General features: G+C 38.1%; 1 protein-coding gene across 1 annotated transcript; it reads right to left on the minus strand.

The window, feature by feature from the left end:
• Nucleotides 1-6,730: 6,730 nt before the first annotated feature.
• LOC135467473 (putative ammonium transporter 1) lies at nucleotides 6,731-13,719 on the minus strand. The gene is made up of 10 exons (XM_064745247.1): nucleotides 13,632-13,719; nucleotides 12,241-12,468; nucleotides 11,782-11,891; nucleotides 11,310-11,447; nucleotides 10,685-10,915; nucleotides 9,997-10,135; nucleotides 9,153-9,247; nucleotides 8,358-8,484; nucleotides 7,188-7,310; nucleotides 6,731-6,861 (listed from the first exon to the last, which is right to left on the minus strand). Exons 1-10 carry the CDS (start codon nucleotides 13,717-13,719, stop codon nucleotides 6,731-6,733), a joined length of 1,410 nt encoding a protein of 469 aa, XP_064601317.1.
• Between the last annotated feature and the right edge of the window lie 611 nt (nucleotides 13,720-14,330).

Below are 14,330 nucleotides of genomic sequence, written 5' to 3' on the forward strand. Positions count from 1 at the left end.
GAGTTTGTCGTTCCTCTTGCTGATAAGCACATCTAGAAACGGTATGGTTTTGTTGCATTCTTGTTGCATTTTTGTTCCATGGTGAACTGTATCCTGCTGTTCTGGGTGTTGAGGTGGCCAATTAGGGCCTGGGGGTTGTCAGTCTTGTTTAGTGGTACTAATGTGTCATCTACCTTAGGGAACCAACACAACGGTTTGACGGGGCTTGCAGCTAAGGCTTTGTTCTCAAATTCCGCCATGTATATTTCGGAGATAAGTGGTGATCCCATCGGTAATCCGTGAAGTTGTTCATATATGTCATCTCCCTACGTGAAATAGGTGGAACGCATACACGAGTTCAGAAGGCTGATTATGCTGTCAGGTTTCATGGCTGGGTTGAGGGCGTGTTGTCCGCTGTTCAGCTTCTGTTGTATGATGTATAGGGATTCTTCTCTAGGGATATTGGTAAATAGGTCGATGACGTCGTAACTGATCAGTTGGGCTGCGCCTGGAATGTCTGTAATTTTGTTACAAAATTCTGCTGAGTCTTTGATGTAAGATTTGGAAGTTTTGCCCAGAGGTGTACAATACATTAGAGAAACCGGTAGACCACCCAATATCAGAATTGCAGAGCACAAGGCCTCAGTAGAAAAATTAGATGGAAAATCAGCCCTCAGTGACCACATCAGAGCCCATCCAGAACACCAACTCCAATGGAACACTGTTCATACCCTACAGAACAACCAGTCAGACTACAAAAGAAGGAAACTGCTGGAAGCTATCGTGATCCGACGACACAATCCACAGCTTAACGGAGACAGCGGGTACCACCTACCGAGCGCCTACAATGACCTAATCAGATTAGACAGTGGACGCCTTAAACCATGCAGCCATTATCTATGTTACATTGTTGCCTGTTTTTTTTTTTTTTTGACACCAGTCACTCTCTTACTGTATATATGTTGTCTTGTATCTCTGTACATTCATATTAATTGACTCATGTAAGTATGTAAATAGTATGCCAACGCACTGCTATTATGTACCCAAAATATTCATGTGTTAAAAAAAATAAATAAAACACTGATTTGATGGGCCAAGATATCCGCCAGGAAAGTGACCCTAAAACCAGTATTTAAACCAAAATGTATGTTCATATGGTTTGATAACGATGTAAGAACCTACATCGAAACGTCACCAACACAATAACTCCAGGAGTTGTTATCCACGAGTAATGCCTCTGTCAATCTGTAACTAACCTCGTCTGTAAACATTGTATTTTATTTTTTTTATTTGTCAGTGTCTGCCCTACATTTTTCTCTTTGTGTACGCTATACCTTGCACTGTAATTCAGTCGAGCGTTCTCGACAGGGTCGGAAATGTCAAGTTTATTACTAAGATTGATGTTCTTAAGGGTTAAGGGCAGGTAGTATTAACAAGAGATATCTGCCTTTGCTACTCCTTCGGGGCTCTATCAATTTCATGGCATGAAAAATAGTGCAGATGACATTCTCATTGTAAGTGACACGTGGGAAGACCATTGTAAACATCTGGAAAAAATATTCTCTAGATTGTCTGCATTAAATTTAGTGATAATTCTCAAGAAGATAGAATTTGCCAAATGACAAGTGACATACCTTGGTCATGCGGTTGGCCGTGAACAGGTAGTCCCTCTTTCAGTAAAAATGCAAGCCATACTGGATTTACAGGCAAGAAAAACATTCTTATAGCTCTTCGAGTGCGTGGTTTTTACCGCAAGTTTGTATACGATGTTGCTGCTCCATTGACACAGTTGCTTAAAAAAATGTCAAGTTTGTAAGTTCACTGGCAGTTGGGGAATCGGTCACTTATCGGACTGTCATCCTTCGATTGGATGATTCAGCTTGACTGTGGATTCTATATAATATAATTATTTGTATTGTTTTGAATATTATTGCCAGCTGTATGATTTGCCTAATTTGTTAAAATATATGTATTGAACTTATTCAAGCGTCTTAGTGTTTCTTTGTTTGTTCTTGTGTAAGGCCTATCGCTGATGTGAGAGTTAAACAAGCCAGTTGTTTCTCATCTCTACTCTCCGATAATGGTACCCTTACATACATGTATCCTTGCTACATATACATGTATCCTTATTATATGTACATGTATCTCTAACACATGTACGTGTATCTTTCCTACATGTATATTATCCTTACTACACGTATTTTTCCTACATATACATCTACATTTATCCTTACTGCACGTCTATGTATCCTTACTACATGTTCATGTGTTTACTACAGTTTAATTTAACTAATTGAAAGCAATCTGAGGTTTCTGTGAACTTCGCCCAAACTTTCAACACCAGTACAAATAGTTTCCTTGGCATATTAAAAACAACTAATTTTGTGCTTCGGCTGTTGTTATTGTTTATTAAATGTGATGACAACACACATGTTGGTAATTTTATAGACGTGATAAATTGCTATTAACATCACGGCGTTAATTTTTCTTTACCTAATTTAGATTAAGCAATGGTTCTGGTGGGCATGTACTACCTAACAAATTACACATTTGGGAATTTAAAAGGATCCAGATTTCACTCTGTATACCTAGGATCATTTGTCTCTATCACATTGTCATCCCTATACTCTTTTTGTACATTGCATGATGTATTATTTTATATAATTCCAAACTAACATATATTAACGTACAGTTGCTAGTTGTAGTAATGAATCTATCATACATAATACATGTGTAAACTATTTATTTATTTATTTATTTATTTATTTATTTCTTTATTTATTTATTTTATTATTTAATTATTTATTTCTTTATTTATTTATTTATTTATTTCACTTATTCGACGGTGGCCAGTATTGTTGATTGAGGAAGCCGAACACAGTCTGGGCGAAATCCACGACCATCCGCAGGTTGCTGCAGACGGTCCCACGTGCGGCAAATCTTTCAAACCTATATCTCTTTAGACAAGCATGCATACAAGACCTGACTTTAATGAACCGTCTTGGGAGCGAGTCATAGTCTAGTGGATAAAGTGCTAGCCATTCAGTCCCTGGAGAACTCGGAGTTCTGGTTCAAAGCCGTTCTGGAATCTCCCCCGACCTCACTTCTTGTGGTGCTCTGGTGACATTAGCGGTCGAAGATGTTGGCGGAATAAGACGTTGGTTGAAGATCACGTGTCTTTCATCAATACGGTTTCAGTGACCAGGTCAAAAAAGTTTGAGACTTGCCAAAACTCGGCGGTTCTCCCAGGGCACGCTGGTTTCCTGAACTCATAATACTGACCACCATCGTATAAGTGAAAAAATTCTAGCGTTAAACACCTATCAAACAACAACAAAAGATGGTGAGCCATTTTTAGTAACACCTTAAATGGACAAAATTAAGTGGAATAAAGAGCCTATATTGGCTATCAATTTACGTGGGTTGATCCGGCTTTCTCTACAAGTATTGCCTATAGCATATTTCTCTATAAATGCTTTAGACAATTCTTAATAAATATCAATGTTATCTGAACTGAAAATAAATCTGGTGGTAAATGTGCACATTATAACACTGTACAGTTTTAACATCGGCACAGAAGTCTATTTCATATGGGCATGGTTAATGATATTTATATGAGTAAACAAGAAAACACGTCTTTTATTTTTTAAATGTGTATTTGTTGTTATTCCAGCATTCTTCCGTAACGGAATATCAAATTATTCCAGACTGAAATTAATGGTATGCCGGACGATTAATGTCATTGTACATAAAAATGAATAGTAATAAAAACACAGGGCGGAAACACCTGCGGCACTTTAGTAAGTGTGTTATTTGCCGGAAATGTCAGATTAACTAAATCCGTTGAAGCGTGAGGTATCACGCAGATGTAGAAAGTCATTTCCGAAGACAAAATTAGAAATGTGATATTACAGGTTGATATTTGCGCCATGGAGATGAATATTCTTGACCACATCAAATACGCTGTCAGAAGACAAATATGTCCAAATTCCAGCTCTCAGTGCCAGCAACCGATTTTTCATAATCGACGCGGTGAAAGTTCAGCTATATAATCAGACATAATCCTACCTGCACATGTATTTAGCCAATGTTTAGTACATTCCCTTCTCCTACATTGTCTATGGAAACAAAATCTTCGACTTTCAGTCGTTCCATCATTATTTTGTCTCAGAACTGCAGAAGACAAAATTACGTGTAAAAAATTAGTCTGGTCCGTATGTATCTTTTGATTGGCTGATTTTTATGAATGAACTTTTGTGAGTCAATCAAGTACATATAGCTCTCTCAACATTGTTGACGAAAGGTGCCATACGATATACTTTATCCCATGTCTAGGTCACATTTATGGGATAAATCTTCTTACACTTGTTCAAATCCTGTGTAGTCAGTGTTTACAAAGACGTGCATTTCCCTGGTTCAGAATATTGAACAAAAAATGTTTTCTTAATTACCTTGAGTGTTTGAACAGTATACTTATAGCACTCTGGCAATGTGTCAAGCAAGCAGTCATGTCTATCGGTCAGATTCTACTCAACAAATTTGACCATCTCTATCTTGCTTTAAAAAAAACAGCGAAAAAAATCTTGTGTACTTCCTATACCCGAGTATAGCACTTTTCAATCACGCTTTTCATACTTGCTGTCTGGAACTCTCCGTCGATATATACTGCGGCGCTCTATACTATAAAAAACCCAACAGATACAAGTGAGGGGCATACATGTACCCATTCAATCCTTATCACAACTGGCCTAGTAGATATATACTAGTTATCTTATGTTCCATGTCGTACATTTACCTTCTCTCACTCTTCGTAACCTTGGTGGAACCAACGTGGACTCTTACACAGTCTTACGTTTGTTGAAGAAACTTTCTTCCACCGGTATAGCTTGTTATCTTGTAAGTCACAATATAATTCGACGGTAACTTACTAACGGCGGTTTACACTGGGTACTCCGGTTTTTGTCACCTAGAAATCTACCCGCCAATTTACAAATGAAAAATTCTTCAATATGGCAGCGATTAAATATATAATAGGTAGAAGTACATTATAGATAGAAGTAAGAGAAGCGATAGTAGCGGAATAGTTGTAACGTGTACATTTTGATTATGTATTTGATGCGTTAATTGTATATAGCTGCGTGTTCGGTGGAGATTTTTGTCATCCAGTAATCTACCCGCCAATTTACAAATGAAAAATCCTTCAATATGGCAGCGATTAAATATATAATAGATAGAAGTATATTATAGATAGAAGTAAGAGAAGCGATAGTAGCGGAATAGTTGTAACGTGTACAGTTTGATTATGTATTTGATGCGTTAATTGTATATAGCTGCGTGTTCGGTGGAGATTTTTGACACCCAGAAATCTACCCGCCAATTTACAAATGAAAAATTCTTCAATATGGCAGCGATTTAAATATATAATAGACAGAAGTATATTATAGATAGAAGAAGTAAGAGAAGCGGACAGTAGCGGAATAGTTGTAACGTGTATAGTTTGATTATGTATTTGATGTATTTGATGCGTTAATTGTATATAACTGCGTGTTCGGTGGAGATAGCATTGCTATTTCTATATATGTATATATATATATATATATATATATATATATATATATATATATATATATATATATATATATATATATATATATATATATATATCCTCTATTTTTGAATGAAAAATGTAAATGATAAAAAAATAATGCATGGGCTGTGCTATGTCCACAGTGTCTTTCAAGTAACTTCTTCAATGTAAAATGGAAAGAGGCACTATAGACATGTATCTGTTCTTTTCATACACAGATGCAATAATCGTACAATCATTAATAGAACGATTGAGGGGGTGCATCTTTTGGAATAGCTGTCACCAAGCGCTGTGTGTGTTAAAATTAACCATCTGATCCTATAGTCAGTTTGAGCAAATCGTGGTTTTGATACAAGGCTGATATATGTATGTATGTGTGCGTGCGCGCGTGGGCGTGTGTGTGTGTTTACATCTTTTACGTAAACATGCGTAGGAATTCTTACAATAATGCTACAAAGCTGGCATTTTCATGATAACTGAGTGATGGCATACGGATTTCAAACCCACAATGGCAACATGTAAACTTGGTTTCCTTTAGCAATGAAGTAGTCCAGAAACGGTGTACAATATCACATGAGGTAGACAAACTGACCAACTGACAGCCATGCCTCCAAATTAAGATGAAGCCTAGGTGCTGACGAATCTTTGACACCGAAGCTGACTATGATTGATTCCTGAAAAAGCGTTTAACAGCCAATCACCGGATTGTTTGTACCAAAGTGTATGTATTAACTTAATTCTGTCTTGAGGATTCTAAATTAAAATATCAGCCGAAAGCTATTTCTGCGATTCAGTTATGCCACTATATCCATTCTTGTCCATGAATTAGAGTATGGCGAAAACTGGTGCCGAGATAATATATACAAGCTTAACAAGTTTTAACTTTTGGGTGTGGTTAAATATCTAGTAACTTTCAGCTGCCGATAGGTCAATTTCATAACGTCCGGTCAAGGATCACTTTCGTTGCACAACCGGTGCCACACATAAGTCAACCAGTGGATTATGTCTACTTAAGAAATGTCTGAAGAGAACGTTTGAAATAGCCTTTCGTTTCCCTGTTCGTCTGAGGGTGCCCCCAGCAGCTGTTGGTAGATCAGCAAGAAATCCTTTCAAGAGTTAGGTTTATCCGGCACCTTATAGTGTTGTGACTTGTGTTAGTACAACTTAGTCCATGTCCACGACTCCATTGTTGATACCACTGTCATAGGACGCTGCCAAATTCTTACGGTTGCGGGCATCGATTTCTGGGTTACCAGAAGGCCTGGAAAGTTCCCGCTTTTTCATCACATCTTGGGCTGAAACAAAAAGAGCAAGCTTCTTGTAAGATTGTTGGTCATTAAGAGAACTGATTTGTAAAATCTGCTATCTACGGACATACCAATGTAACTGCTCAATACCGTTGACACTAAATTATACTAAGTAGGTGCGGTAACCAATCAAGGAAGACCGCATTATGGTGTAAGAATACTCATAGTGGAATGTATAATATACCTTTATACATCTTATATGTCTTTTTTGTTCTTTGGTTTGTTTTCTTTTATGTCAGTTGTCGCTTTTTTTTTTCTTTTTTTCTTTTACGTTTCGTTTATTGATTAATTTTTATGAGGTGTTTCTGACTCACTTTTGCCCTTGCCCACTATGCTGAGTCCAGCCATTTGCACCAGTGAGTCACCTTTTTCACCCCATCCGTGACCGTAAGACTCAGCCGGGTAAGCTGGCTCGCCGTGCTTGGGAATGTCCAAACCTGAGACAAATGTCAAATGAATTTATGTTACATGTCCTAGACACAAGAGATAATCACAGTCACAGCAATATATATCTTATTTTTGTTGAAATTCCGTTTATTCAAATGAAAATAATACCTCCTTTCCACAAGCACAAAATACATCATTGAAGCCAAGAATGGAACAAAATTCAATACTTATTACCGTTTTTCTTCCAAAATGACACCTGTGACACCTGGTCTGCTCATTTTAGCCAATATATATCTAATTCTAACAGGAATATTGAGTTTCTTTTCCGCCACATGGTTAGACTATCTAATGAACAACATACTCATATCTTTACTTTTCCAAAAGGCTGGTAAAGAAATGTAATATTCTACTTTCAGCACTACAAATATCTGTCCCAAATTTTAGAAGAATTAGGGTTATAGGTGTATTTCGGTAACACCAAAACTAGATGTTTAATAAACAGCAAATAAATGACTTGAAATGCAAAACAACGAAAAGAAAATAGTACCTAGACTATGAATTATACTCAGTAAATAGGCCAAAATTATATAAAAAGCCTGTGTTATAATAGATGTTCATTAAGTTCAACTGAAATTGTTCACATAAACATTTGCTTTGTGGCACCAGTAAGTTAAACACACAGTTTGAAGTGATAACACGACTGGAAGTGGTATTTAACAAGTCCCATTAGATCTGACATTATGATTAGCGGCAGTTATCTTCCCTTAATTGTCCAAACCTAACCACTGGAAAACGATATGGTGCTCAGCTCCTTAACCCGTCCCCAGCCATCTCTATTTCAGCAATATATTCATACAAAATACAACGTATTCCCCCCTCATACAAAAATGATGCCATCCCTATTCATTAATCATGACGGAAGTCCTGATGAAACCATCGCACCTCGCCAGATATCTGACAAACCTCTTGAGTAGTTTATTTCGTGCATACAGGTTTTCTCCAAACTAAAAAAAGGTCGCCATCATATAATGAGAATACTGGTAAGAACGACAATAAATCCAATCAATCAACCAATACTTCTCGATTCTGTTGCCTACCTTTGAGTTCCATTTCCTCGTTGACTCTGAGAATGCCGAGAAGCTTGAGGCCACCAAAGATCAATATAGAGAGCACAGCGGTCCAACCAATGATTGCAGCTAAACCGGCTAACTGCCATGCCAAATGCTGTGGAGAACAAAATACCGAGAAATGATGAAGAATGAAAGAAGCGTTAAGAAGTTTTTGCAACGCTCGATATGCACTCAAGAGGACTTTCCAAGTGTGTAGTAGAAAAAATGTTAACATGCGCATGAAAATGTCGAGCACTTTTAAGTTTTAAACCATATACTCTCTTTACTAATTTGTTCACTGATTTATGCCTGGGTTTATTGATTGGTTGATATGATCGACTCATTGATAACGAAACTTCCTCGACTTATAAACATGACTTTATTACGAAGCCATATAAGTAAAAAATTCTTGGGCATGCTGTAAAAAAAACAATCAAATAATAAATAACGAAAAACATTTATTTCGGCAATTACTCAAAATGTTTACTCATAGGTGGGAAAGGTCTGTCAGCAACCTGCGGAAGGTCGTGAGTTTCCCCAGGAGTCTGCCCGGTTTCTTCCCACCATAATGCTGGCCACCGTCGTGAAATATTCTTGAGTACGGCGTAAAACACCAATCAAAGGAATAAATAAATAAATCAAATAAATAAATAAACGCGTACAATAGCATTGTATAACTAAGATTACCTGAATGCATATAGATTGACTACAAAGTGTTGAAAACGTCATGTGATTGTTGACATTATGATACACATGATGTTTATACAATATAAATATACTCACCAATCCAGAACGGTTATCCCCAAAGAAGAGAATTCCATAAGTCTTGGACAAGAACGCTATGGTGATGACACCTGTGACTCCGCCACCAAAATGTACTGCGTAAAGAGACAAAGTTAAAACTAAGTAAGTCATACTGTTTAACACTGGAACAATAGTCTTGATGTACCTATGGCGAAAAAAAATGATCTAGGGAAAATGTAAAAAAGTTTTGTAAAACATGTAAACTTTAAAGCTCCACAAAATATTCAACCGACTTACCGGTAGTATAAAGACTCGATGAATGATTGAAAAGGGTGATGGTTGAAATTCTTAACTCTCAACATGTTTTCTGGTGTCTTTTTTTCACACAGTGCTGTGTACACCCCATAAATTAAGTTGCTATATAGGTCTACAGTTTTGGTTCTTATTAAAATTGTCGCAGATAATTTGATGTCAAAGCTACTGATAATATAGGACTTTCGGAAAGGTGTTCTAGATCGTGAAATGAGAAAGAATTTAGCCACTTATCAGAACTTAATACAGATTGGACGTATTCTTTTGTATTATATACCCAACGGACAACGAGAAGGTGATGCTAATATCTCTGGAGTTAGTTTTAGTTCTGCCACAGTGACATTCCCGCAAAATATCGTACACTCTCGCGTTAACAAACATTCAGCGGAAATTCCAGTAACGGAACACTCATGAAGTTCCGAAAACGGCAACAACAACAATCACATGACGCCACTGAACTGGCTCTTGCATCTCTTCAGCTAGTGGAAATGTGAAACAACTCCACTTATTCACTACCTACTTCACGCCGTGTAAGGCGAAACATAGGAAATTCTACAAGACTATTCCTCACCAGCGGTGGCGTCCAGTGGGTCATCCACCCTCAGCTTGACAACAGACCAGGATATCAACATGTAGACCACGCCTCCGATCAGTCCAGTCACAAAGGCACCCCACGTGTACATATCGTTACACCCTGCACAGGCCGATACCTAAACCAGAACAGCAAAAATGGCGTGACAACATCAAAATGCCAGATATAGGACAAATGTCAGATATGGGCCTAGTTTATCTGTTGATATGTTTATTCAACTATTTATTTATTTCATTAAAATTTAACCCAAGACAATGTCAGTAATTAAACATGGGATAAGTTTATGAGTGGTGGAACTCAGAGAGCCCGGAGCAAACCACCGCCCTTCGCCAGGTTCCTGACAAACGTCCTCACTTAAAGCCACAGTAAAAGCATCGAGAGCTGAATTCGACCACGCTACCTCCAAGGGCAACGGGCGGGATAGTCTCAGAGGGACAACGCTTTAAACGTCAGCCATGGTTCAGCTTGTCTTTGTAATCGTAAAACGTGTTACCACGGTAGTATAAGAAAGAGCTGAAGTCGAAATTGCCAAAGATGAGCAAATCGTACTAAGCTTGTATACAGTCAAAAATATCTTTGCGTTTTTCGTTAGTCAAATAAAGAAAATTGCATTTAAATACGCACACGGTTTGCAAGTATGCACATGGTATAGGAATGTGACCCTTACCATTCCCGTGAGGCAACCGTTGACCGTGGACAACATACTCCATTTGCCGTCTCCCAATGGTGTTTTGTTCAGAACGAGCACCACAAAGCCACCGCCTGTAGCCGCAGCCACGGTGTTCACGATAGAAATGGCTATAGCAATGCCATCTCCGGGGTTGGATATGGCGGCCTGTGAGCCACCGTTGAAGGCGAAGAAACCAAAGAGCAAGACAAAACCTCCCAGAGCTGCGAACTATGGAGGAAAAGGAAAGATGAAAATTACAGTTCGATGAACACACAAATACACATGCCCACAAAACCTCAAATTTCCATTTAAACCTATATTGATTTGAGGGGTTACCTTGGAGAGGAAAATGGCGACGTCCACAAATACGTTGTTCTAATTAAATCCTTCGCAATAAACATGTATGAATTCTTGTGGGGCTTGGTCGACCATATTAATATTGATAAGCTTCGTTGTTAGGCTGTCGGAAAATCATTTTGAAGTGCATTATATAATGTTCATTTATACACACAAACAATGAATATATACGTGAGTTATAGGGTGTGAAAGACGGATTGTTATATTGTAGTGTTGTTATGGTGTTTTCACGGCCTTTTGGAGTTTCTTTTTGACTGCCACTTACAGGAAGAGAATGCCCTTTAATTTCCACAGGGTAGCCGGATTCCTCATCAAATCTGCCTTTTCGAGCGCCAAGAAAGAGGGCACCCACAAAAGCCGCTGTTCCTCCTAACGTATGTACAACACCACTGCCGGCAAAATCCTTCCGAAGATAAAAACAAAATCGAAAAAGATCTTGAAAAAGAGATGAAACATCATCAGACCGAAACCTGCTTATCATAAATTACAGTCCTTCATGAACTGTCGCACAACTGGCCTCAGTTGCTTACCTATGTACGGGCATAATGAGGCAATCATTGAGAGTCATTCTGTTATCCAAGCATTCAGACAGGCGGTCATATAGGATGTTAATTCTAAACGAATATGTCGTTGAATTGAGGTACTGATCTTTATAAGATCCTAGTCTTTTCCCACACACTGACCAGACAAAAGGTCAAATAGCTGAACTGAAAAGGCATTACATGTAGCCTACTTACGTTGTATGCGACCGTTGACACCTCCCCTTTCTCATTAATATATTCACTTCCGTCTGACAGCCAGCCTTCACCACTCCATGTCCAGTGAGTTACTACAGGGTACACAAATCCTAAAAAAACACAGATCAATCGTAATATCATTTTTTGAAAGATAAAAGAAAATGTTTGACAGATAAATCGAAAGTTTTACATGGGAAGATAAAAGCGAACGATAAAAGGAAATAATTAGTGTGGAAAATAATAGTAATGGATTATGTATGGATTCAAAAGAAACAGGAAGGATGAAAGGAAAGGTTTGTAAGCATAAAAGCGAAAAAGATAGGCCCACTGGTGCAACGGGATAAGGTGTTGGTATCTAGTGTATCTTGTCCGGCAAGTAAAAATTATGTTATAAAGATTAGATTGCATGTGTGATCAGAGAGCGAGTGTAGAAAATTTTCAATTCTTGATTCCTTTTACCTGTAATAAGAAAACTGTAGACGAGGTAGCCATTGAAATCACACCGTTCAGCAACCGCCCCTGAGACGATGGTGGCCGCAGTGGCGGCAAAGACGTACTGGAAGAACCATTTAGCGTACTGGTCATCAGGCATATAGGCATGCGCAAAGTATTCGTAACCAATAAACTTATTCCCAGAGCCATATGCCAAAGCATATCCGATCAGCCAGTAAGAGAGACCAGACACAACTGCAGTGAAAAAAATAAAGGTAAACTGATAAGCAAATTGATTTCAAAGAAATACATTACTATCACGATCTAGTTATTTCGAGCTTGAGGAAGTTTGTAGAGCCCTGGACTGTTTGTGGGGATCGATTTTTAAATCCTGGAAAATGCGACCAAACGGGGGAATTTTTCAACAAAAACACGGATGCTGTGAGACAATAGTTTCTAAGAAGCGCGGGGCTGTGAATATGGATATGTGTTTTAGGAGAAGGGTATTGGATTTAGGCGAGGAACTGTGGTAGCTTTCCAGTACTTACACTCACGACTGGGGTAACTTTCCAGTGCTTACACTTACAACTTGGGTAACTTTCCAGTGCTTACACTAGCAGAAGCTAGTGTAGGGGGAATTGGACACAGACCCCCATTACAACTTCCGTTTTTCGGTAGGGACGATTGTAGTTCTGTGAATTTTAGGGTATAAAGTCTTTTTTTGCTCCCAGGCGTCCATTTTTGGTGCACAGGTGCATGCTTGGTATTAAAATGCAGGAAACTGTCTAAACTTTGAGGAGGTATGAGCTTTATTGATGAAAGTTTGAAATTCTGGGTGAGAGGACACAAGGTGTGAGGTAGTGATGAGGCTGCGAGTGACGTCCCCTTGGCGTTGCTAGGCACGCCTCCCAGCTGAGCTACTGAGCACTAGACTGAGCTACAGCACTAGACGTTAACATTGTCGCTTATGGAAAATTAATGGGGGGCCGAGGCCAATTAGCCCAATTGTTGTTTATTTCCGTCCAGCAAGCATGATAGACGAATGTCATGGTCGACACACTGAATACATAACATTCTATCACTTGCTGGCTTATCACAACAAAATGCATATATTTAAATGAGGACTTCCATTTACATATTAAATTGTCATTTGTTCAGTAAGTTTTATTGCAAAGCAGACACACTCATCAGTTTTTCAATTGTATTCAAGTTTTAGTAAATCAAAATGCACAAACCATGAAATGGAGGGTAGATTTTTTTTTACTTTCTACAAATTTCCAGTATTTTTAAATGGAAGATCTTACCATTGTCTTTGTGAGTTTGGGATTTTTTATAATGCTTTGTGTTTTATGATTAATAACTAATTTTGTTACATGCACTAGATCCACAGGGCGAAACTGGTTATCTTTCTTACTTACATGAGTCAAGTAGATTCTTAATCAAGATGTTTGTCACGTTTTTACTTCGCACGGACCCAGCTTCAAGGAACGCAAATCCACATTGCATAACTGTAAATAAAAGAAGGGAAACACATCAAATGACTGACTGGATGACTGACTTATTCGTTTATTGATTGATGAAATAATGTATTCCTTGAAAGTTTCCTTTACGCATGTCCTTATTTATTAGTTCGTTCAATCTCCTGTGCATTTAAATGGTTACACGCTGGGATTTTAATTTCGATGACCTTTCTGCCCAATCATTCCAAGCTATATGTATACATCTGCAATTAAAGCTTGAAAGACGTGCAGTCGAGAATAAAAAGTGAAGATACTTTTAACATTTAATGACTCCTCCGTGGGTATATAGGAATACTGAGGAATAAAAATTAAGCTCGCGTGGTCTGTAAAATAACGCGCAATACCTTTCATCCACACCACTAAGGAGGGCTTGCACGATTTAATAAAACACATGACTGCAATCGTTTTGTTTGTTATTTCTTTTCCTTTCTCCCTAGTTTCGCGACTTATGACCCGGAACAAGCTTTGTGTTGACGCAAGCTACTGGCACACTATGTGACAGAAATATGTGACAGAAATTTACAAAAATAGAACTGTAGAAGTCGATTAATCCATTATATGTACACCAATACACATAAACAAATAGTTATACGGATT

Source organism: Liolophura sinensis, chromosome 6 (assembly GCF_032854445.1).
Source record: "Liolophura sinensis isolate JHLJ2023 chromosome 6, CUHK_Ljap_v2, whole genome shotgun sequence".
NCBI lineage: Eukaryota > Metazoa > Mollusca > Polyplacophora > Chitonida > Chitonidae > Liolophura > Liolophura sinensis.